We start from the raw sequence: 19579 nt of genomic DNA, 5'->3' as shown, positions 1-19579 counted from the left end.
AAATTACGCTTGACAAGCTTCATTAAGAAGAATGGATGGTTTTGACATTAAAATGGGCACTCTAGGTGTTTTCCTGGCCCCCACTCACTGCCGACTATGCTGCCCCATTGACTTGCATTGGGTTTCGTGTTTCGGTCGATCCCGACTTTACGTCATAATCGGCCGATTTCACTCGACCCGACTTTTGAGATAGTCGGGTTTCGCGAAACCCGGCTCGACTCTAAAAAGGTCAAGGTCGCTCAACTCTAGTCACTACTTCAATTCCGAGCCCCGGCATGTGCCCAAACAGTAGTTTACCCCCACATATGGGGTATCACCGTACTCAGGAGAAACTGGACAACAAATATTGGGGCAAATTTCTCCTGTTACCCTTGGGAAAATTAAAAAATTCTGGGCTAAATAATTATTTTTGAGGAAAGAAAACGTATTTATTATTTTCACGGCTCTGCATTATAAACTTCTGTGAAGCACTTGGGGGTTCAAAGTGCTCACCACACATCTAGATAAGTTCCTTTCGGGGTCTAGTTTCTAAAATGGGGTCACTTGTGGGGGGTTTCTACTGTTAAGCCACATTAGGGGCTCTGCAAACGCAACGTGACGCCCCCAGAGCATTCCATCAAAGTCTGCATTTCAAAACGTCACTACTTCACTTCCGAGCCCCGGCATGTGCCCAAACAGTGGTTTACCCCCACATATGGGGTATCAGCGTACTCAGGAGAAACTGGACAACAACTTTTGGGGTCAAATTTCTCCTGATATCGTTGGGAAAATAAAAAATTGCAGGCTAAAAGATCATTTTTGAGAAAATATTTTTTTTTTTTTTTTCATGGCTCTGCGTTATAAACTTCTGTGAAGCACTTGGGGGTTCAAAGTCCTCACCACACATCTAGATTAGTTCCTTTGGTGGACTAGTTTCCAAAATGGGGTCATTTCTGGGGGATCTCCAATGTTTAGGCACACAGGGGCTCTCCAAACGTGACATGGTGTCCGCTAATGATTGGAGCTAATTTTCCATTTAAAAAGCCAAATGGCGTGCCTTCCCTTCCGAGCCCTGCCGTGCGCCCAAACAGTGTTTACCCCCACATATGGGGTATCAGCGTACTCAGGACAAACTGGAGAACAACATTTGGGGTCCAATTTCTCTTATTACCCTTGGCAAAATAGGAAATTCCAAGCTAAAAAATCATTTTTGAGGAAAGAAAAATTATTTTTTATTTTCATGGCTCTGCGTTATAAACTTCTGTGAAGCACCTGGGGGTTTAAAGTGCTCAATATGCATCTAGATAAGTTCCTTGGGGGGTCTAGTTTCCAAAATGGGGTCACTTGTGGAGGAGCTCCAATGTTTAGGCACACAGGGGCTCTCCAAACGCGACATGGTGTCCGCTAACAATTGGAGCTAATTTTCCATTCAAAAAGTCAAATGGCGCGACTTCCCTTCCGAGCCCTGCCGAGTGCCCAAACAGTGGTTTACCCCCACATATGAGGTATCGGCGTACTCAGGAGAAATTGCCCAACAAATTTTATGATCCATTTTATCCTATTGCCCATGTGAAAATGAAAAAATTGAGGCGAAAATAATTTTTTTGTGAAAAAAAAGTACTTTTTCATTTTTACAGATCAATTTGTGAAGCACCTGAGGGTTTAAAGTGCTCACTAGGCATCTAAATAAGTTCCTTGGGGGGTCTAGTTTCCAAAATGGGGTCACTTGTGGGGGAGCTCCAATGTTTAGGCACACAGGGGCTCTCCAAACGCGACATGGTGTCCGCTAACGATGGAAATAATTTTTCATTCAAAAAGTCAAATGGCGCTCCTTCCCTTCCGAGCCTTACCATGTGCCCAAACAGTGGTTTACCCCCACATATGAGGTATCAGTGTACTCAGGAGAAATTGCCCAACAAATTTTAGGATCCATTTTATCCTGTTGCCCATGTGAAAATGAAAAAATTGAGGCTAAAAGAATTTTTTTGTGAAAAAAAAGTATTTTTTCATTTTTACGGATCAATTTGTGAAGCACCTGGGGGTTCAAAGTGCTCACTATGCATCTAGATTAGTTCCTTGGGGCGTCTAGTTTCCAAAATGGGGTCACTTGTGGGGGAGCTCCAATTTTTAGGCACACGGGGGCTCTCCAAATGTGACATGGTGTCCGCTAAAAAGTGGAGCCAATTTTTGATTCAAAAAGTCAAATGGCGCTCCTTCCCTTCCAAGCCCTGCCGTGCGCCCAAACAGTGGTTTACCCCCACATATGAGGTATCAGCGTACTCCGGACAAATTGGACACCTTTCGTGGTTCAGTTTCTCCTTTTACCATTGGGAAAATAAAAAAATTGTTGCCAAAAGATAATTTTTGTGACTAAAAAGTTAAATGTTCATTTTTTCCTTCCATGTTGCTTCTGCTGCTGTGAAGCACCTGAAGGGTTAATAAACTTCTTGAATGTGGTTTTGAGCACCTTGAGGGGTGCAGTTTTTAGAATGGTGTCACTTTTGGGTATTTTCAGCCATATAGACCCCTCAAACTGACTTCAAATGTGAGGTGGTCCCTAAAAAAATGGTTTTGTAAATTTCGTTGTAAAAATGAGAAATCGCTGGTCAAATTTTAACCCTTATAACTTCCTAGCAAAAAAAAATATTGTTTCCAAAATTGTGCTGATGTAAAGTAAACATGTGGGAAATGTTATTTATTAACTATTTTGTGTCACATAACTCTCTGGTTTAACAGAATAAAAATTCAAAAAGTGAAAATTGCGAAATTTTCAAAATTTTCGCCAAATTTCCGTTTTTATCACAAATAAACGCAGAATTTATTGACCTAAATTTACCACTAACATGAAGCCCAATATGTCACGAAAAAACAATCTCAGAACCGCTAGGATCCGTTGAAGCGTTCCGGAGTTATTACCTCATAAAGGGACACTGGTCAGAATTGCAAAAAACGGCAAGGTCTTTAAGGTCAAAATAGGCTGGGTCATGAAGGGGTTAAGGGCATGAAAATTCAAATTTGGAAAATTGCAAAATTTTAAAATTTTTTGCCAAATTTCCATTTTTTTCACAAAAAAACTCAAGTAATGTCAAGGAAATTGTACCACTAACATGAAGTACAATATGTCACGAGACAAGAATGTCAGAATCACCGGGATCCGTTGAAGCGTTCCAGAGTTATAACCTCATAAAGGGACAGTGGTCAGAATTGTAAAAATTGGACCGTTCATTAACATGCAAACCACCCTTGGGGGTAAAGGTGTTTTCTGGGCACAACCTATTGATAACCTCTTTATAGGACAGGTGATCGATATAAGATAGGTGAGCAGTCGACACGCAGCACCCAGAGTGATTCACTTTTTTTATCCAGTAGCCCGCTGTATGTAAACCACATAGATTTGAGCTGCAAAGCACAACTCTATTCAATGTGCAATGGCTGCTGCCAGGTACTGCACAACAGCTATAACAATCTCTTTAACAGAAATCTGTCAGCAGGTTTTTGCTATGTAGTCTGAGGGCAGCATGAAGTAGGGGCTGAGACACTGATTTCAGCCATGTGTCACTTTATTAGGCTGTGTGCTGTTGTTTAAATACAATGACTGTTTAATCAACAGGAGATGATCACTGCCAGGATTGTGACACGACTGCTACACCCATTAAACTAAAACATCCTTGGAATCAGGGTCTCTTTTCCTACATTATGCCGCTCTCAGATGAGATAGCAAAAAACGAAAGATTCCCTTTAACAAAAATACACAAGTCTTGTGTTTGTGCTCCGCAAAGGCTCCATGCACGTCATGCACACCAAGGCTCCTGGATACTGTTGAAAAGTTGTAGAAAACAAGTTCTCAGGATGTCTTACTTGAAGGAGACCATTGAGTCATGTATTTATGTATGTATGTATAAACTATACATGTTTTATGTACCTTTTTTAATAAAAAAAAATGAAAACAATTATAACCAAAATTTAATAGGCATCTGATCTATAAACATGTGGGCATACCAGTCATTTGTAAACAGCCATATAGGAATATCTTCAAATCACATAAGGAAACAGAACATTTGTATTTTCTAATATCTGCAAAATGTATAAATTGATAGAATTATGTGAATATACCTGCATTAATTAAGACAGTTAATTGCTTGCCTACTGAACAATGAAATCTCTGTAAGTAAACACTCTGCCCAAAAAAAAATTGCTTTTTATCAACAAAATATTCCGACAGTTTTGTACGCTGACAAAAACAAAAAACCCGTCTTTGTTCTGTAAATAGCCTACATGTCTAGATCCCGTTAGCAAAAGGTGCATTTGTATCCAGGTTTAATGCTTCCTTCACCTCTGATGGTAAAGCATCGAAAAGATGGTCTTCAACCACCAGGCCACTTTTCTTGAGAAGGCGGCATTGAATGATTTGAGAAGGCAAGCGATCAAGGCAATTTCCCTTTAACTCTAGATGCGTGAGTTGTACTAGATGTCCTATCTTCTCTGGTAATGATGAGATACAGTTCTGACCCAAGCATAAAGTTCTTAGTTTGATGCATTTGAACAGTGTCTTTGGCAAGATGTCCACTTTGTTCCCTGTAGCGTGCAAGTACTGAAGATTCTGCAGTAAGCCTATCTCTAACGGAATTACGGAAATACAATTGTAGCTCACATCCAGGTGCCGTAGTTTTTGCAAGTGGAAGAGAGCTACGGGGAGCGTCTCGAGTTTGTTGTTCGATAAATACAGATATTCCAGATTTTTGACTTGTGATATAGACTGAGGAATGCTGACTATTTTATTGTGCCACAGCTTTAAGCAAGTCAGCCTTTTTAAGTGCTGAAAACTTATCACCTCTTCTATGGTACGGATGCTGTTGAGCTTAAGATCCAGCTCTTGCAGGTTGCTCAGACTGAATATAGCATGTGGAATTCTCTCTAATTCACAATTGTGGAGTTCCAACTCTGCTACGTTCATCATCTTCTTAAGGCTATTTAGGACAACCAGCTTGGTGCCATCATTGTGAATTACAAGCTTGGTTAGATGAGGAGCCACATCTGTGATATTCGATGGTATTTTGGTCAAATTGCTCTTCACGTAAAGAACCTTTAGATGTCGTAACTCTCTCAAAGATTCGAGTCCAATCATCTTATTATTCTCCGAGTTTAAATTACCCATCAAATATAACTCCCGTAGAGTTTTCAGCAGATAGACCCAGGCAGGTATTTCAGCCACGTCAGTAAATTTCACATGCAGGCACTTTAAGTTGTCTCTTAGAAAGCTAAAAGCAGTCTGTTCGACCTTGGCAGGGCAGTGGTAAAGATGCAGTTCTTGAAGAGCAGTCATTTGAGAAATTTTGGCAGGGATTTTAGCCTCTGGAATAAGTTCAAGTCTTAGAACCTCAAGATCAGTAAGCTCAAATACAGCATCGGGGACTCCGGAAAGCATGAAGAGGTGTAGCTCAAGTTTGTCCTGCGCGTTTCGAGATATGTGCTGCCTAAGTTTTTCAAAAGTCCATTCATGGTTCAGACTGATCTCCCGTAGTTTATTTTCACTGACCTCAGATAAGAAGACACCAAAGCGCTTGGAGTATAACTGGTCATATTGGTCTACCATATGTAAAAGAAATGCAAAATCATTTTTAACATCAGGAATGTCGCTAAAACTACTCTCCTCTCTCACCTTTTCGAAGGAATATTCTTTCAGAGGTCGTCTAAAAAGCCAAAACAAAGTGTAAATACAAACAAGGCCATAAACACAAATCAGGGCTATGTAGCTGATGAGGAGCTTCTTTAGCATAAAAGCCATGTTATGAGTGCACTCAAATGCTGTATATCCTGTAAGGTGCTCTACATTGGGGAAACAGACATGCTTGAAAGTAATTGAAGCTACAAAGGTCAAAGTGTAACAAAGAATGAAAATAAATTTTACTGTCTTGACCACTGTTTGAACAGCATAAAGCTTGTAAATTAAATCACTGTCTTCGACGTGAGTACGAAATTTACGAACTTTTTCAAAAAGGGCTTTTGCTTGCTCCCCATCCTTTTTGTCTAAGATGGTCATTCCAGGTACCTCTCCTACCGGTTTGTCTGCTGAAAACTTCAAGCCCGATTTACTGATCATTGGAGTACTGGGGCTTGGACTTCCCTCTTCGCTGCTATTTGAGAAATGCTTTCGGAGGGATTGAGCACCGGTTAGTCTCTGCTTATTTTCTTCCGAGTCTTCACATGCCGTCTCGGACAGAGCTTTTGTTGTCCAAGGAGATTCAAAGCACTTGCCAAGGATGGAAACAAAATGTTCGATTTTTGAGCAGGTCTTTGGATATTTAAACCAGAAGTTGCTACTAACCATTAATATAATTGTATGTATAAGCGCAAGGTATGGGAAATATTTGGAGTACCATGGAAGTGCCACATGATAGCACATTTGGTTGATGAATATATACTGTTGGTAGTCTAGGTTGGTTTTTCTTCCTCCGGAGCTGCTTGCTTCTTTATTAAGACTCTGAATAGAAGGAGCTGGATTAATTAAAATGTCTTTCTGTGTTTCCAAATGTGTCTCAAGTTTAACTTCAGGAGAGGAAGTCAGCCATTCTTTACTAGTCTCTGTAGTCGTAGTCTCTTCAATTTGAGAAGACCCTCGTGGGTTGCTCTGTCCATCTTTGCTTGCTGGAGTTGTTAAACAGACAGCGGATTCTAACTTTGGTAAGCAAACAACCTGATCTTTGGTTAGCTGCATGGTGCCAGCAAAGATGGCAACCATGAGCATAACCACTGCCAGATAATCCATGAACACGTCCCACCATGGCTTCAGAATTCGGTAAGTGGGCTGAATGTCATTAAGTGATGCAACTTCCGAAAGGGTGAACATTCCTAAAAAGAAAAGAAACATGCAAAGTTAATACATTATTTTTATTTACTATTACCTTTCCACAATGGAGACATTAAATTTTAAATATGAGCAAATAAATACCAAAGAAAATGCAGAATTTTATAGTACTAGCAAAGTGAATGAGATTTCTGAAATTTCAAGCATGTGATTCTTATTTTTTCCTTGCAGATTTGAACCTTCATATCGTTTTTTTTCAAACCTGCACAGTATGTCAATTCTTATAGTGTTTTTCCAGTGTTTTTCCCCAAAATGAATGGGAAAAAAATACAAGCGAAGACATATCAAAAATGTTACAAAAATGCACCTATTTTACACATTTTTCCTGACATCACTATGGTTTTTTGCAGCAGAAAAATCTGCTGCAAGTACTAAATATGTGCACATACTTATAAAGAAAAATTCCCCATTCCCCACTTATCAATCACTGCTCGTGACACCCTGACACATCATCTTAAAGACTGCTCAAATCTGTCTACAGATCTGTCTTCAGTGAGGGATCAAATTACATCTGCTGCCTATAGAAGTTTATGGAAACAAGGGTGAAACTGCAGGGAAAAAGAGAGTGAGCAAATAGTAAAAGAGGTCAATACAGCTTCTAGTTACTGGAGACTACAGATGGGAAAACTGCTAAGCAAAGCAAGATACAAGTCACATAATGACCAGAAATAGTGTTATTCCTCATATATACCCAGGACAGCTTATTCTGAGCAATCTTCAGAAAATGCAGTCACACTTTAACGTTTCACTTAATTGTAATATTTTGCATCTTCAGTAAGTCATGTTCCAGATCATTTTTATGTCATGCAATACCATATCCATCTATTCTGTTTGCATAACACACAGGTGACAGCAGTGTTGCACTTGTATGCAAATCTTGGGTCACTAGTCATTGGCCTGCCATAAAAGAGCATAATACTAGCATAATAAATACTAACAATAAAAATATAAAAATAATAAACACATTAACAGAGAATTCATAACTCAGGACTATTTATGTTCTAGGTCTTAAATCCCAGGGACCTTGACTATCGGGTGATATTGTTTGTTATGGATTATCTACAGATGCCTTATGTGTGGTCTCACGTTCATGGATATGGAAACAAAGGAACAAATATTGCTGTTCCAAGGTCAGAGCTTAGAGATCACAGTTTAGTAGTGATTACTGTTACATGTTCTGCATATAATCCCAGTCTAGCTTCCCACTTTTGAGGTTTGTTTGTCCTTCATTATCACTAAGGCCTTTTTTAGAGGTCAGGGGTTTATTATGTACAAGAAAAATGGACCGAGTATCATCAGAGGTTCATCAGAGTTTGGTTAGAGTTTCATCGTTTTTTTTTTCACTGATGAGGTAGAAAAAGTTTCTCACACTTCTCCTATTCATCAGTCAGTGGAAAACGTATGTGAAAAACTGACATGTGAATGAGGCCTAAGTCTAACATCTCTTTGACCTTGGCAGTATTTGCTAATTTCTGAAACTTTTTTTTTTAATTTAGAGCCATTGGTGAGGGCTATGATAGAGCTTGTTAAGATGTCCACATTTTTCATCAGTGCACTGTCCGTGTGCTCTACGAACTTCACAGTGATCTAATAAAAACCTATGTGTCCGTGCACACCAGCAAATTTTGCCAAGGTACCGATGGTCCGTATAACAATCGCAGAATTGACTAATCTGCCTATTTTACAGATTAGACTAGTAATGTCAATAGCAGCAGCTCCCGTGTTAATTCATTATGCGGAAGAGAACACAGAGCCAATTTATGTACGAGACTGGTCTAGGTTTTCGTATGGCGGCCTCACGCAAAGTCTAGGGTTCATTCACACATCAGTTTTTCTCGTACTAGCACTAACCATGATTTTTCAGATATCACTCATCACTATGAAAGTCTATGGTACCGTTCACATGTCTATGATTTATTGCGGACTGAGTGTTAGCACAAAATCGCGGAGACATGTCCGATCTTGATTCAAGTGATGGATCAAAATTGGCAATGCAAGTCTTTAGTTCTGAAAAAAATGCAACTACACTCGGACGCCATTTATGCGTTGTGTTTTTTCACAGACTGCTAAATTTGAAAAGATAGAAAACATTTTTTTCTAGTTTTTCATCAGAGACACACTGTAACATAGTAACATAGTAAGGCCGAAAAAAGACATTTGCCCATCCAGTTCAGCCTATATTCCATCAGAATAAATCCCCAGATCTATGTCCTTCTAAAGAACCTAATCACTGTAAGATACAATACTGTTACGCTCCAGGAAGACATTCAGGTCTCTCTTGAACTCCTCGACTGAGTTCGCCATCACCACCTCCTCAGGCAAGCAATTCCAGATTCTCACTGCCCTAACAGTAAAGAATCCTCTTCTATGTTGGTGGAAAAACCTTCTCTCTTCGAGACGCAGAGAATGCCCCTTTGTGACCGTCACCTTCCTTGGTATAAACAGATCCTTGGAGAGATAATTATATTGTCCCCTTATACACTTATACATGGTTATTAGATCGCCCCTCGTTCGTCTTTTTTCTAGACTAAATAATCCTAATTTTGCTATTCTCTCTGGGTATTGTAGTTCCCCATCCCCTTTATTAATTTTGTTGCCCTCCTTTGTACTCGCTCTAGTTCCATTATATCCTTCCTGAGCACCAGAGCCCAAAACTGTACACATTACTCCATGTGCGGTCTAACCATGGATTTGTACAGAGGCAGTATAATGCTCTCATCATGTGTATCCAGACCTCTTTTAATGCACCCCATGATCCTGTTTGCCTTGGCAGCCGCTGCCTGGCACTGGCTGCTCCAGGTAAGTTTATCTTATCTGATGACGCGCTGAGCAAACTCTCAGGCTCCGTTCTCACGATGAGCTTTTGGGGCATTTTTGATGCTGCAGAATTTCGGCGCCATTTCTGAACCTTTTATTTAAATTAGGCTACTTGCGTTTTAATTGCGTTTTGACGCTGCGATTTTTGTCTCTCCTGTTTGCGTCATGCTTTACCTAAGGCTGCTTTGTTTTTGATACATCCTATTTTTTTGCTTTAACAAAACATTCCTACTATACTTAGGAGCGGACTACATGCGTTTCTGCAGCAGACACGTACTAAAAACGCATGTGCGTTGTTTTGCAGCGGATTTTCCACATCCAATGTAATTCTATGGGGTAAATTTGCAGAAAAATAGCAAAAAAAGGCAGAGATGCTCACCTGCCTAGGCCTCCAAACAAATGAACTATCAGGATGCAGTAGACCCATGTGCTTAAGATAACACAGGTGCAGAAATACCGATGAGGCAGGCACTCACAACCTACCAAATTAATGGAGGGGGTGGCTGCTTTGCATATGACTGCACATAAGAGACTTGTATGTGGCGCTGTTCATACACTGGGAATGCACAGCATCCAGGTTAACAGCCTATTAGTGATGCCCTTCTATTGGCTCAGGCGGGCTGCCCAGCGCTATTAAGATGCATCCCATGTGAACAGACACCACGGTTTATAAGACAGGATGGGCCCAACTGCACCCCGAAAAAATGCAAAAAGCACGTACAAAAAAATATGTGAGGTATTAGTTTATGTTTTGGTCAAAATATGCAAGCTCGTAACCGACGTCACGGGTCCCCACACTTACGAGTCCTACTCTAACCAATGTTAGCACATTAAATTTGCACAAACAACTCAGTGTACCCGCAAGAGAAAGTGACATGTTGCAGATTTGAAAAATGTACCGTAGGTCAGTTTACGCAGCATTAAAAAGAGGCACAGTGGGCATGACAGTTTGAGAAATCCCATCCACTTTGCTGGAACTGTGTGACACTGTGTTTTAGACTCAGCAAAACACACAGCGTCAAAAATGCACCAAACACTCATTGTAGGAAAGTAGCCTTAAGGTTTTGCCAGTCTTTACTATCCGAGTTTGGTCGGAATTTCATCAGTTTTTCTCAAATAAAAAAAACATAATACTGATGTAGGTTTCTAAAGCTTTTCATAATAAACAGTCCATGAAAAACAGACAGCACATAGATGGCATCTGAGTGCTGTCTGACTTTTTTTCATGGACCCATAGATTTGCATTGTTAAGATTGATCCATAACTCGGATCAAAATTGGAAATGCAAATATGCCGCGTCTGCAAATAAAAAATAAATGCAACCAAGTGACCAGCACCAGTGGGCCAAATTGTGCGCTCTTCCAAGCTACTGGCAGAAGCAGCTTTATCTCACCAGCATGGGACTGGAGTTGCTCAATCCGTTGATCTGGTCAGCTTCAGAGTGGTTCTAGCAGGCTGTACAGCATAGTGCCTGCTCGAAAAGGTCCCTCCTTGCCTATGTAACCGGCCTGAGTGGGACTGCAAAGTGATCGGTTACGAGCAAAGAGCTGTACATCAAATCATTTTAAATTAATCAGTTCTTGAGAATGGAGAGGATTAAAGTGCTTATTTTTACAAGTACTTTGCAATTTTTGCCCATTTCGAAACTCGAGACAATCCCTTTAAAGTTAATCTGAAATGAAACTTCACTTCTAGAATTGGTAAATACTTACCATTTACAATTTCTTCCTTTCCCATCCATCATGCTGACAGCCACTTTAGGTGTAAATTTGCTATTTTCCACTATCTCTTACTTCTCAATTATATGAAGTAGGCATCAATTTCATTTTTATTTACTGAGATAAAGGTAAATTCCGCACTAAAGTTTTTCTTTTTTAATACTGCATCAGTTGAATGCATTCCTCTTTAGATACTATTTAATGTGCTTCTCAATTTCTATATGTGTGCCTTAAAGAGGTAGTCCCATAAACATTTATCACACATTCAGAGAATAGGTACCGTATATACTCGAGTATAAGCCGAGATTTTCAGCCCATTTTTTTGGGCTGAAAGTCCCCCTCTCGGCTTATACTCGAGTCATATACCCGGGTGTCAGCAGGGGAGGGGGAGCGGGGGCTGTGTAATCATACTTACCTGCTGCGGCGCGGTCCCTGCAGTCCCTGGCTTCTCCGGCGCTGCAGATTCTTCCTGCACTGAGCGGTCACATGGCACCGCTCATTACAGAAATGAATAGGCGGCTCCACCCCCATAGGGGAGGAGCCGCATATTCATTGCTGTAAATGATCGGTGCCATGTGACCGCTCAATTACAGGAAGAAGCTGCAGCGCCGGAGAAGCCAGGGACTGCAGGGACCGCGCCGCAGCAGGTAAGGGGAGCGCAGCGCTATAATTACCTGCTCCTCGCTCCGGCTCCGTCTGCAGCGTCCTCTAGCAGTGACGCTCAGGTTAGAGGGCGCTGTGACGTAGTCAGTGCGCGCCCTCTGCTGAGCGTCAGTGCTGGAGACGGAGCCGCAGAGGAGCAGGTAATTATTGAAAGCGCCAGCGTCCTGAGAAGAGAGGTGAGTATGTGATTTTTTTTTTTTTTATGGCAGCACCAGCAGCATTCTAAGGAGCACCTATGGGGCCATAAAGGTGCAGAGCATATAAGGGGCACAGCATTATAAGGAGCACCTATGGGGCCATAAAGGTGCAGAGCATATATGGGGCACAGCATTATAAGGAGCACCTATGGGGCCATAAAGGTGCAGAGCATATATGGGGCACAGCATTATAAGGAGCACCTATGGGGCCATAAAGGTGCAGAGCATATATGGGGCACAGCATTATAAGGAGCACATATGGGGCCATAAAGGTGCAGAGCATAAATGGGGCACAGCATTATAAGGAGCACCTATGGGGCCATAAAGGTGCAGAGCATATATGGGGCACAGCATTATAAGGAGCACCTATGGGGCCATAAAGGTGCAGAGCATATATGGGGCACAGCATTATAAGGAGCACATATGGGGCCATAAAGGTGCAGAGCATAAATGGGGCACAGCATTATAAGGAGCACCTATGGGGCCATAAAGGTGCAGAGCATATATGGGGCACAGCATTATAAGGAGCACCTATGGGGCCATAAAGGTGCAGAGCATATATGGCACAGCATTATAAGGAGCATTTATGGGGCCATAATCAAAGGTGCAGAGCATATATGGCACAACATAAGGAGCATTTTTGGGGCCATAATCAAAGGTGCAGAGCATATATGGCACAGCATTATAAGGAGCATCTATGGGGCCATAATCAATGGTGCAGAGCATTCTATATAGCACAGTTGTATATGGAGCATCTATGGGGCAATAATGAACGGTATGAAGCATCTATTTTTATTTTTGAAATTCACCGGTAAATGCTGCATTTTCTACCCTAGGCTTATACTCGAGTCAATAAGTTTTCCCAGTTTTTTGTGGCAAAATTAGGGGGGTCGGCTTATACTCGGGTCGGCTTATACTTGAGTATATACGGTAATTACTTTATGACTGCTTGGGTGTTCTAACTTCCTAAAATAAAGCAAACTGTCCTCTAACATAAGAGAAATGGAAAACACAGTATTTGCACTGGTAAAATTAGCATATTTAGTTTATTTCAGGAAGTTGGAAGATATACACTGCAGAGCTTTACTAGACACATGACGGCAAATCTGTTTAATTCGAGGAAAAAAATATGGAAGCACTGAACGTATCACTACCGAGATATTGTCTCCAGGAGGACCAGGGAATAGCGCTGTCTTTGCCACCAAGAGAAATCAAGATACAGAAATTTCAGGTTGCTTGTAGGTAAAAGAATGTTTATTCAAACTGATAAAAACTATACACACAACGCGTTTCGGCTGTTTGCAGCGTTCTTCAGGTGTATTGTCTGTTACATAGGTAGACTCGTCGTTTAAGGCAAACTGAGGGACAATATTTGTAGGATCTATATAATCAGATATTGCAATGTGGTAATCTTTTCTTCTCTGCTTGAAATAAATGTAATTAAGAAATTACTCATTATTCTTACCTTCTTGGGATTTGCTTTATTGTGGAGTGTAATTATACTATTCAATATATTTTCAACAGTTGTCAGGTTCAGTTATGAAATGAGCCTTTTCTTGATGATTTTGACCTCCTGAATTCAAATCTGACAATGAAAATGTTTTATTTGGCTCTTGTTTCCATGATATCAAAGAGTTTTCCTTTTATTGCTACATATAATTAATGCATACAAGTGTTAGGCTATGTGCAGGTTCAGGTTTTCTCGTGTTTTTTCGCGGTAAAAACGCTATAAAAACTCATTAAAAACGCATACATTATGCATCCTATCATTTAGAATGCATTCTGCATGTTTTGTGCACATGATGCATTTTTTTCCGCAAAAAAAAAACGCATCACGGTTAAAAAAAAAAAAAAAGGAGCATGTTCATTAATTTTGCGGATTTTCTGCGTTTTTCCCGCTATTCTATGCATTTGGGAAGAAACGCCCAAAAAACGCATGCGGATTACTGGCTGAAATGTCCGGTTTTTGTCAGGAAAATTTCTGCAAGAAATCCTGACGTGTGCACATACCCTTCGGGGTCAAATTCCCGCCTCTGCACAGGGGGAATCTCGAACCACCTCCACTGCGGTCTCCCATTCTTCTCCAGCCGCAGTGGAGCCTGCTCAGCAGAGACGTCTGGCTCAGCCTGATACTGTGCGGATGGTTTCTGCTGCTTTCCCAGGCTCAGCCATTGTAGCCAGTACTGGTCAGCGGCGAGCAGACGTCTCTGGGACTAAGCCCTGCTTTTTCCCTTCTGAGTATGCCCAGGGTAAGACCTCTCATTGGAGGTCAGGGGTCACATGCTCAGGTACTGCTGCAGCTCCCATTGGTCCTCTAGGAAGGTCCTGAAGTTGCTCTGGTATTGTAGCAGCTTCCATTGGTCCTCTAGGTAGTCCTGAAGCTACTGCAGCTATAAAAGGTTTGCATGGCCACACGGCCATGCGCTAGTATCACTTCATGTTATGAGCTTGCTATTTGTGGTCGCGCCTGTATGTGGACAGGGTTTGGCTGAAATAAGCCCCTAGAATACTGGCACCTGCGGTAAGAAGTTTGTATGTATGTATTCAGGGCTGGCTAATAGCCACTAGAATTCCGGTTCCACCGGAGAGGAGTGTTTGTGTGCTTCTCTGTGCGTGACCACTGACTGCCATCAGCTCAGCAGTTAGCTGTGTTCCTCTGTGACGCTAACAGGGCACAGCGTGTTCTTTTCAGTGCGACTCGGTGAAGTAACTCAGTTCACTTATACCGCCATATAGTGCCGTCATCTTCTAGCAGCAGGTTCTCTCCTGCACGGTGGACCCCGGGCTGCGAACGCACCAATTATAACATCTATATTAACTCGGTGCTTTCCACCAGTCTTTACAACAAGTTTCAGTACTTTGAAACATTATTATATTTGCAAATATAAAGATGCAGAATATTTTATGTCAGTTTTCAGATATTTACTTAGAGGAAACTTAGCAACAATAACTAAAGCATGTCTAAACACTATTGCGAATTATAAAGTTACAGAAATTTCACTACAAAATTTGGCCCTCATTCAGTGACAACTCCTTTTGCTTGTCTCTTGTACTTCTGGATCAGATCATTTCTTACAATGGTCCAACTGTAAACTGCAAGCATTTTCCTTGATATATTTTTTCCACAGGAGCAATTTCTTGGTGAAATCTCTAACCATGCTCTCCGGTCACTGCTCCTCAGTTTGGTGGAAAAAGGTCTAGATGTGAATGTAAGAGATGAATCTTTGAAGACATGTAACATCCATGTTTTGAGGAGCTCTTTCACTAACTCTTCATAGTAATCTGCTCTTGACTTTTCCAAAAAAAATAGTTACCACTAATGCGAATGCTACCTATGCAGCCTTTTCCTTTCCCTGCAATAAAGGGAGAAACTCATTTTGAAGAAGCTTACAAATCTGAGGTCCAATAAAGATTTTGAAGACAATTACAGATTCCTTCCTTTATCTTTTGCTTCACTCAACTTTGGACATGTATCAATGAGATACTTGAATGTTTTTGCATTTTTATTCATTGTCTTTTCAAAGATCTTCATTACGTCCTACTTGATATGCAATGGTGGTAACAAAACCTTATATGGGCCAACAAGTAGTGGATGCAGGACAGTTTTACTCCCTGGCTGAAATGAATGACGGGGCCAGTCTCTTTTATTGTAGTTATATTCTCTTGCATGACTATCTCACTCACACAGAAAGGAGCAGTACTTTGTGTATCCACCCTGAAGACCAAGTAAGAGGGCAACCCCCTGAAAGTCATCACAGAAGGGCCAGAAATGTTGGTCATAGTTCAGGCACCTCAACAGCTGTTTCATGTTGTCATAAGTTTATTTCATGTGGACTGCATAACCAACTGGAATTGAAGGTAGCACATTTCCATTATGCAGCCACATGAATTTTAGGCTTGTTTTGGACAAATCGATGAAGAGCCTTCATTACTCTGGATTATGACTAATCCTCAAAGCTTCTATTAAACTGTTGATGTTGCTGCATGCCACAAGATCACCCTCCATGAAGAAGTATTAGACAAGATCTTTATCACGATTGTGGGACAAATAAATCCAAACATCGCTCACTAGAAGATTCCACTGCTGCAGCCTGGAACCGAAGAGCTTAACCTTACTCTTGGGCAAATCCAAATATCTAACAAAATCGTTCAGTTCACTTTATGTTATAAGGTGAGGTTGATGACAGAGTCACTTGCCTCGACTGAAAAAGTTTCTGGTGCTGCAACCGGCAGTTGTTCTTCTGTATGTGGTAATGGGCATAATACAGATGAGATGTTTGGATACTGTAAAGTCCACTTCTTCTTCCTTGAAACTCCTTTCCTAAAGGGAGGCATCTTTCAGAAATAGTAATTGGTAGTTTGATGGGTTGGCTCTCTCCAGATCATTGGGACTGCAAAAAGCATAGATTTACTCCTCCCAAGCAATGACTGGGTAAGATGTGATGCACATCTATTGCAGCATATGTGTGGAGTCCAACTCTTTTCCTGATCTCATATTCTGCAGCCAAAATAGGTTTTCCTCATCATGGTTGCCAAGTTTTGCCTTTGTGACCCAAAAGTGACTTATCTGCATATGTAACAAAAACTATCCGCTTTGTTATCTGAAAAAACATATACAAACATCTCAATATGCTAAGAAATTAAGCCAAGAAATCCTAAAACTGTATACTTTACAAAGAGAACATTTATAAAATTAGGTGATGCATCTGTAACAAGGATTTCATCATCGGAGCTGAGCTAGCTTTATTTGATTGTTCACCCTAAGATGATAAAAATACTGAAGGCTCAATAGGCTAAATAGATGATGTAATAGACAAGCTACTATTAATGCAATAATGATAATGAAATAATAAAGACACAATTTTTCTATAAGCCTGCATCAAAAGTGTCATAAGTAATTAGAACCTCCTCTGGATCTTGAACATTAGAGCTAGTCAGCAAATTTAAGTATCTTATTTGTTTAGAGCACCACAAAATTAGTCAAGTTGAATTGTTTTCATCTCTGAACCAATTTGGCTGTAGAACAGTGTTTCCATTGCTTTGTTATTCCCTTAGTATGGTTTAGGCACATCATAATAGGCAGTGCCACATTTGGGATCCGTAAGCCTACCTCTACATAAGCTCATGTTATAGCGCTATACTTTTTTTTTACATGGTGGCCATTCATCTGAATGGCTCTAATGTAATATTACATTTTGTCCTGCGGCTACTGCAGGGGAAATGCCAGGCTGGCGAGCTGAGTTTCCACTGTTGACCTTGTGGATGCATCTTAAAAGGTGAAACATCTTTGCATAGAAGATTGAAACCAAATGCGACATATTGCAGAATTTTTCCAATACTGTTTCATTAGCATGGGCAAATTACCTTGTATAAATCAATTTTTAGTTACTATGCAACTTCGAATCGTCTTTTCCTCATCTAATGCAGTCTACTTTACATACAATTTATGACAATTAAATTGAACCCAAACCCTGAGAAGCTTCTCAATGTACAAAAGTCCCAGTTCATAGCAATGTGCAGTGTCGCTGTGCCGCTGTCATTTCTTATAACATGTATTAATCCTTGCTTGTAATGGACTTAAATTAGCAGACCACCACAGGTCAAATATAAAATGCATGAGATCTTGAAACAAGCAGACGCTCTAATCTTCTTCTGCTAAGCTGAGATTAGCGTGAGGCATTAAAACTGGAGAATATAAAAAGAAACCATTAATAGTTTTCGATGTTCCTACAGGCAAAATAACATATGGATACCAACCAATTACCGTATTTTTCCCTTTGTAAGACGCACTTTTTTCCCCCAAATTTGGGGGGGGGGGGGAATGGGGGTGCATGTTGCAATGCGGATATAACTCTTACCGATACCGTTGCAGGCTGGGATGAGGGGGTGTTCGCTGCCACGGGTGTCCGCCGCTGCTCAGGGTCATGCTGGCGTCTCCGGTGCTGCGGGGGGCTCTGCTGACATTTTGTGAAAGGACAGAGCCCCCCGGCAGTTCGACCATGCTTTACTGTGCGGTGGACTTTGGGAAAAAGGCCGCCGGGAGGCGGCACATGCGCAGATGGAGATCTCGGCACCAAGATCTCAGGAGATGAGATTTCAGCGCTGAGATCTCATCTCTCGAGATCATGGTCCCGATATCTCCATCTGTGCATGCACCGCCTCCTGCCGGAGGGTTCTGGCCTTTCACAAAATGTCGGCAGAACCCCCCGCAGCAACAGAGATGCCAGCATCACCGGAGACACCCCAGTAGCACAGGAGACCCCCCGCAGCACAGGAACCACCTGCAGTACAGGACACCTGCAGCAGCGCTCCACTCCGGCCTCCTCCAGCAGCGAACCTGTGACCCCGCTTTACCGCAGCCACCACCCCGGCCAGGTTCGTATTGCGTTAAAGCAGCCCGTTCAACACATGCATTAATGGACTGCGTTACACCGCGTTATGCCACGGTCTAACACAGTCCGTCTAACAGACTGCTTATATCATAATGTGAACACAGCCTAAGCAATAGGACGCATGGATTATAAGCACCACCATTTTATTAAAAAAAAAAAAAAGTTTTTTCCTATTTTTCTCCTCAAAATTTGGGGTGCATCTTATAAACCATCTTACAAAGCGAAAAATACGGTATTCAAGAGTTGATGAAGAGACACCATTAAACATTAACATTTCTGTTCAATTTGTACAAATTACTCATGAGAAAGACCAAGAAAAGTTGTAGGTCAAGCCCCGTGCCCCAGGATTCTCATTCTACTCAACCAAACTATCTCTTTATCATTTTATTGTGATGTAAGACAAGTTCTGGAGAACTGCACGGGTCTTGGCTTTGCAGCCTAAATATGGATACAGTATTAAAATTTGGTTGCATTACAGCCAAATTAAATCTGCCCAATTAGGGATTTTCATTTTTCAGGGCTGTCACCCGGCTTTCCCAGAAGTAGAGCTTATTAGGAACGACTGAACAGAATCTTTCATCTCAGGACAACCCAGCAGATGCTGCGTCTAGGAGAACAATAAATCACAATAAACATGGACTCCAAGAATCAGACATTTGTGCCACATCATGCAAATTTGCCTATCTGTCTGTGGTGAGATATAATGGGGCAGAGTTGATAATTTTGTCTGACATTTAAACAGTGAAAACTTAAACTGCATTTACATTACCGATTGCAGTCATTAAACGACTGCGGATCGGCTACATTTAATTAAGCTGATTGGTAGTCGTTTATTAGCCTGTTGCACGATGGCACTTCTCAGAAATATGACTATTCTGTGTGTATAGACTGTCATTGTTCTTGGCAGCATATGTCCTGTTTCCACAAGATGTGCTGCCAAGAAAGACA

At 41.2% G+C, this 19579-nt stretch overlaps 1 protein-coding gene across 1 annotated transcript in view; it reads right to left on the bottom strand.

The window, feature by feature from the left end:
* Positions 1-3924: 3924 nt before the first annotated feature.
* The window catches only part of LRRC8D (leucine rich repeat containing 8 VRAC subunit D), an 87906-nt gene continuing 72251 nt past the window's right edge, over positions 3925-19579 (bottom strand). The window contains exon 2 of the mRNA XM_069737539.1: positions 3925-6828. Within this exon, the coding sequence (XP_069593640.1) occupies positions 4259-6826 (2568 nt within the window). The 5' untranslated portion in view covers positions 6827-6828 and the 3' untranslated portion in view covers positions 3925-4258. The remainder of the gene's footprint in view (positions 6829-19579) is intronic.

Source organism: Ranitomeya imitator, chromosome 8, assembly GCF_032444005.1.
Source record: "Ranitomeya imitator isolate aRanImi1 chromosome 8, aRanImi1.pri, whole genome shotgun sequence".
Classification (NCBI taxonomy): Eukaryota; Metazoa; Chordata; class Amphibia; order Anura; family Dendrobatidae; genus Ranitomeya; species Ranitomeya imitator.
The sequence above is the reverse complement of the archived record's forward strand: the minus strand, read 5'-3'. Positions and strand labels throughout refer to the sequence as shown.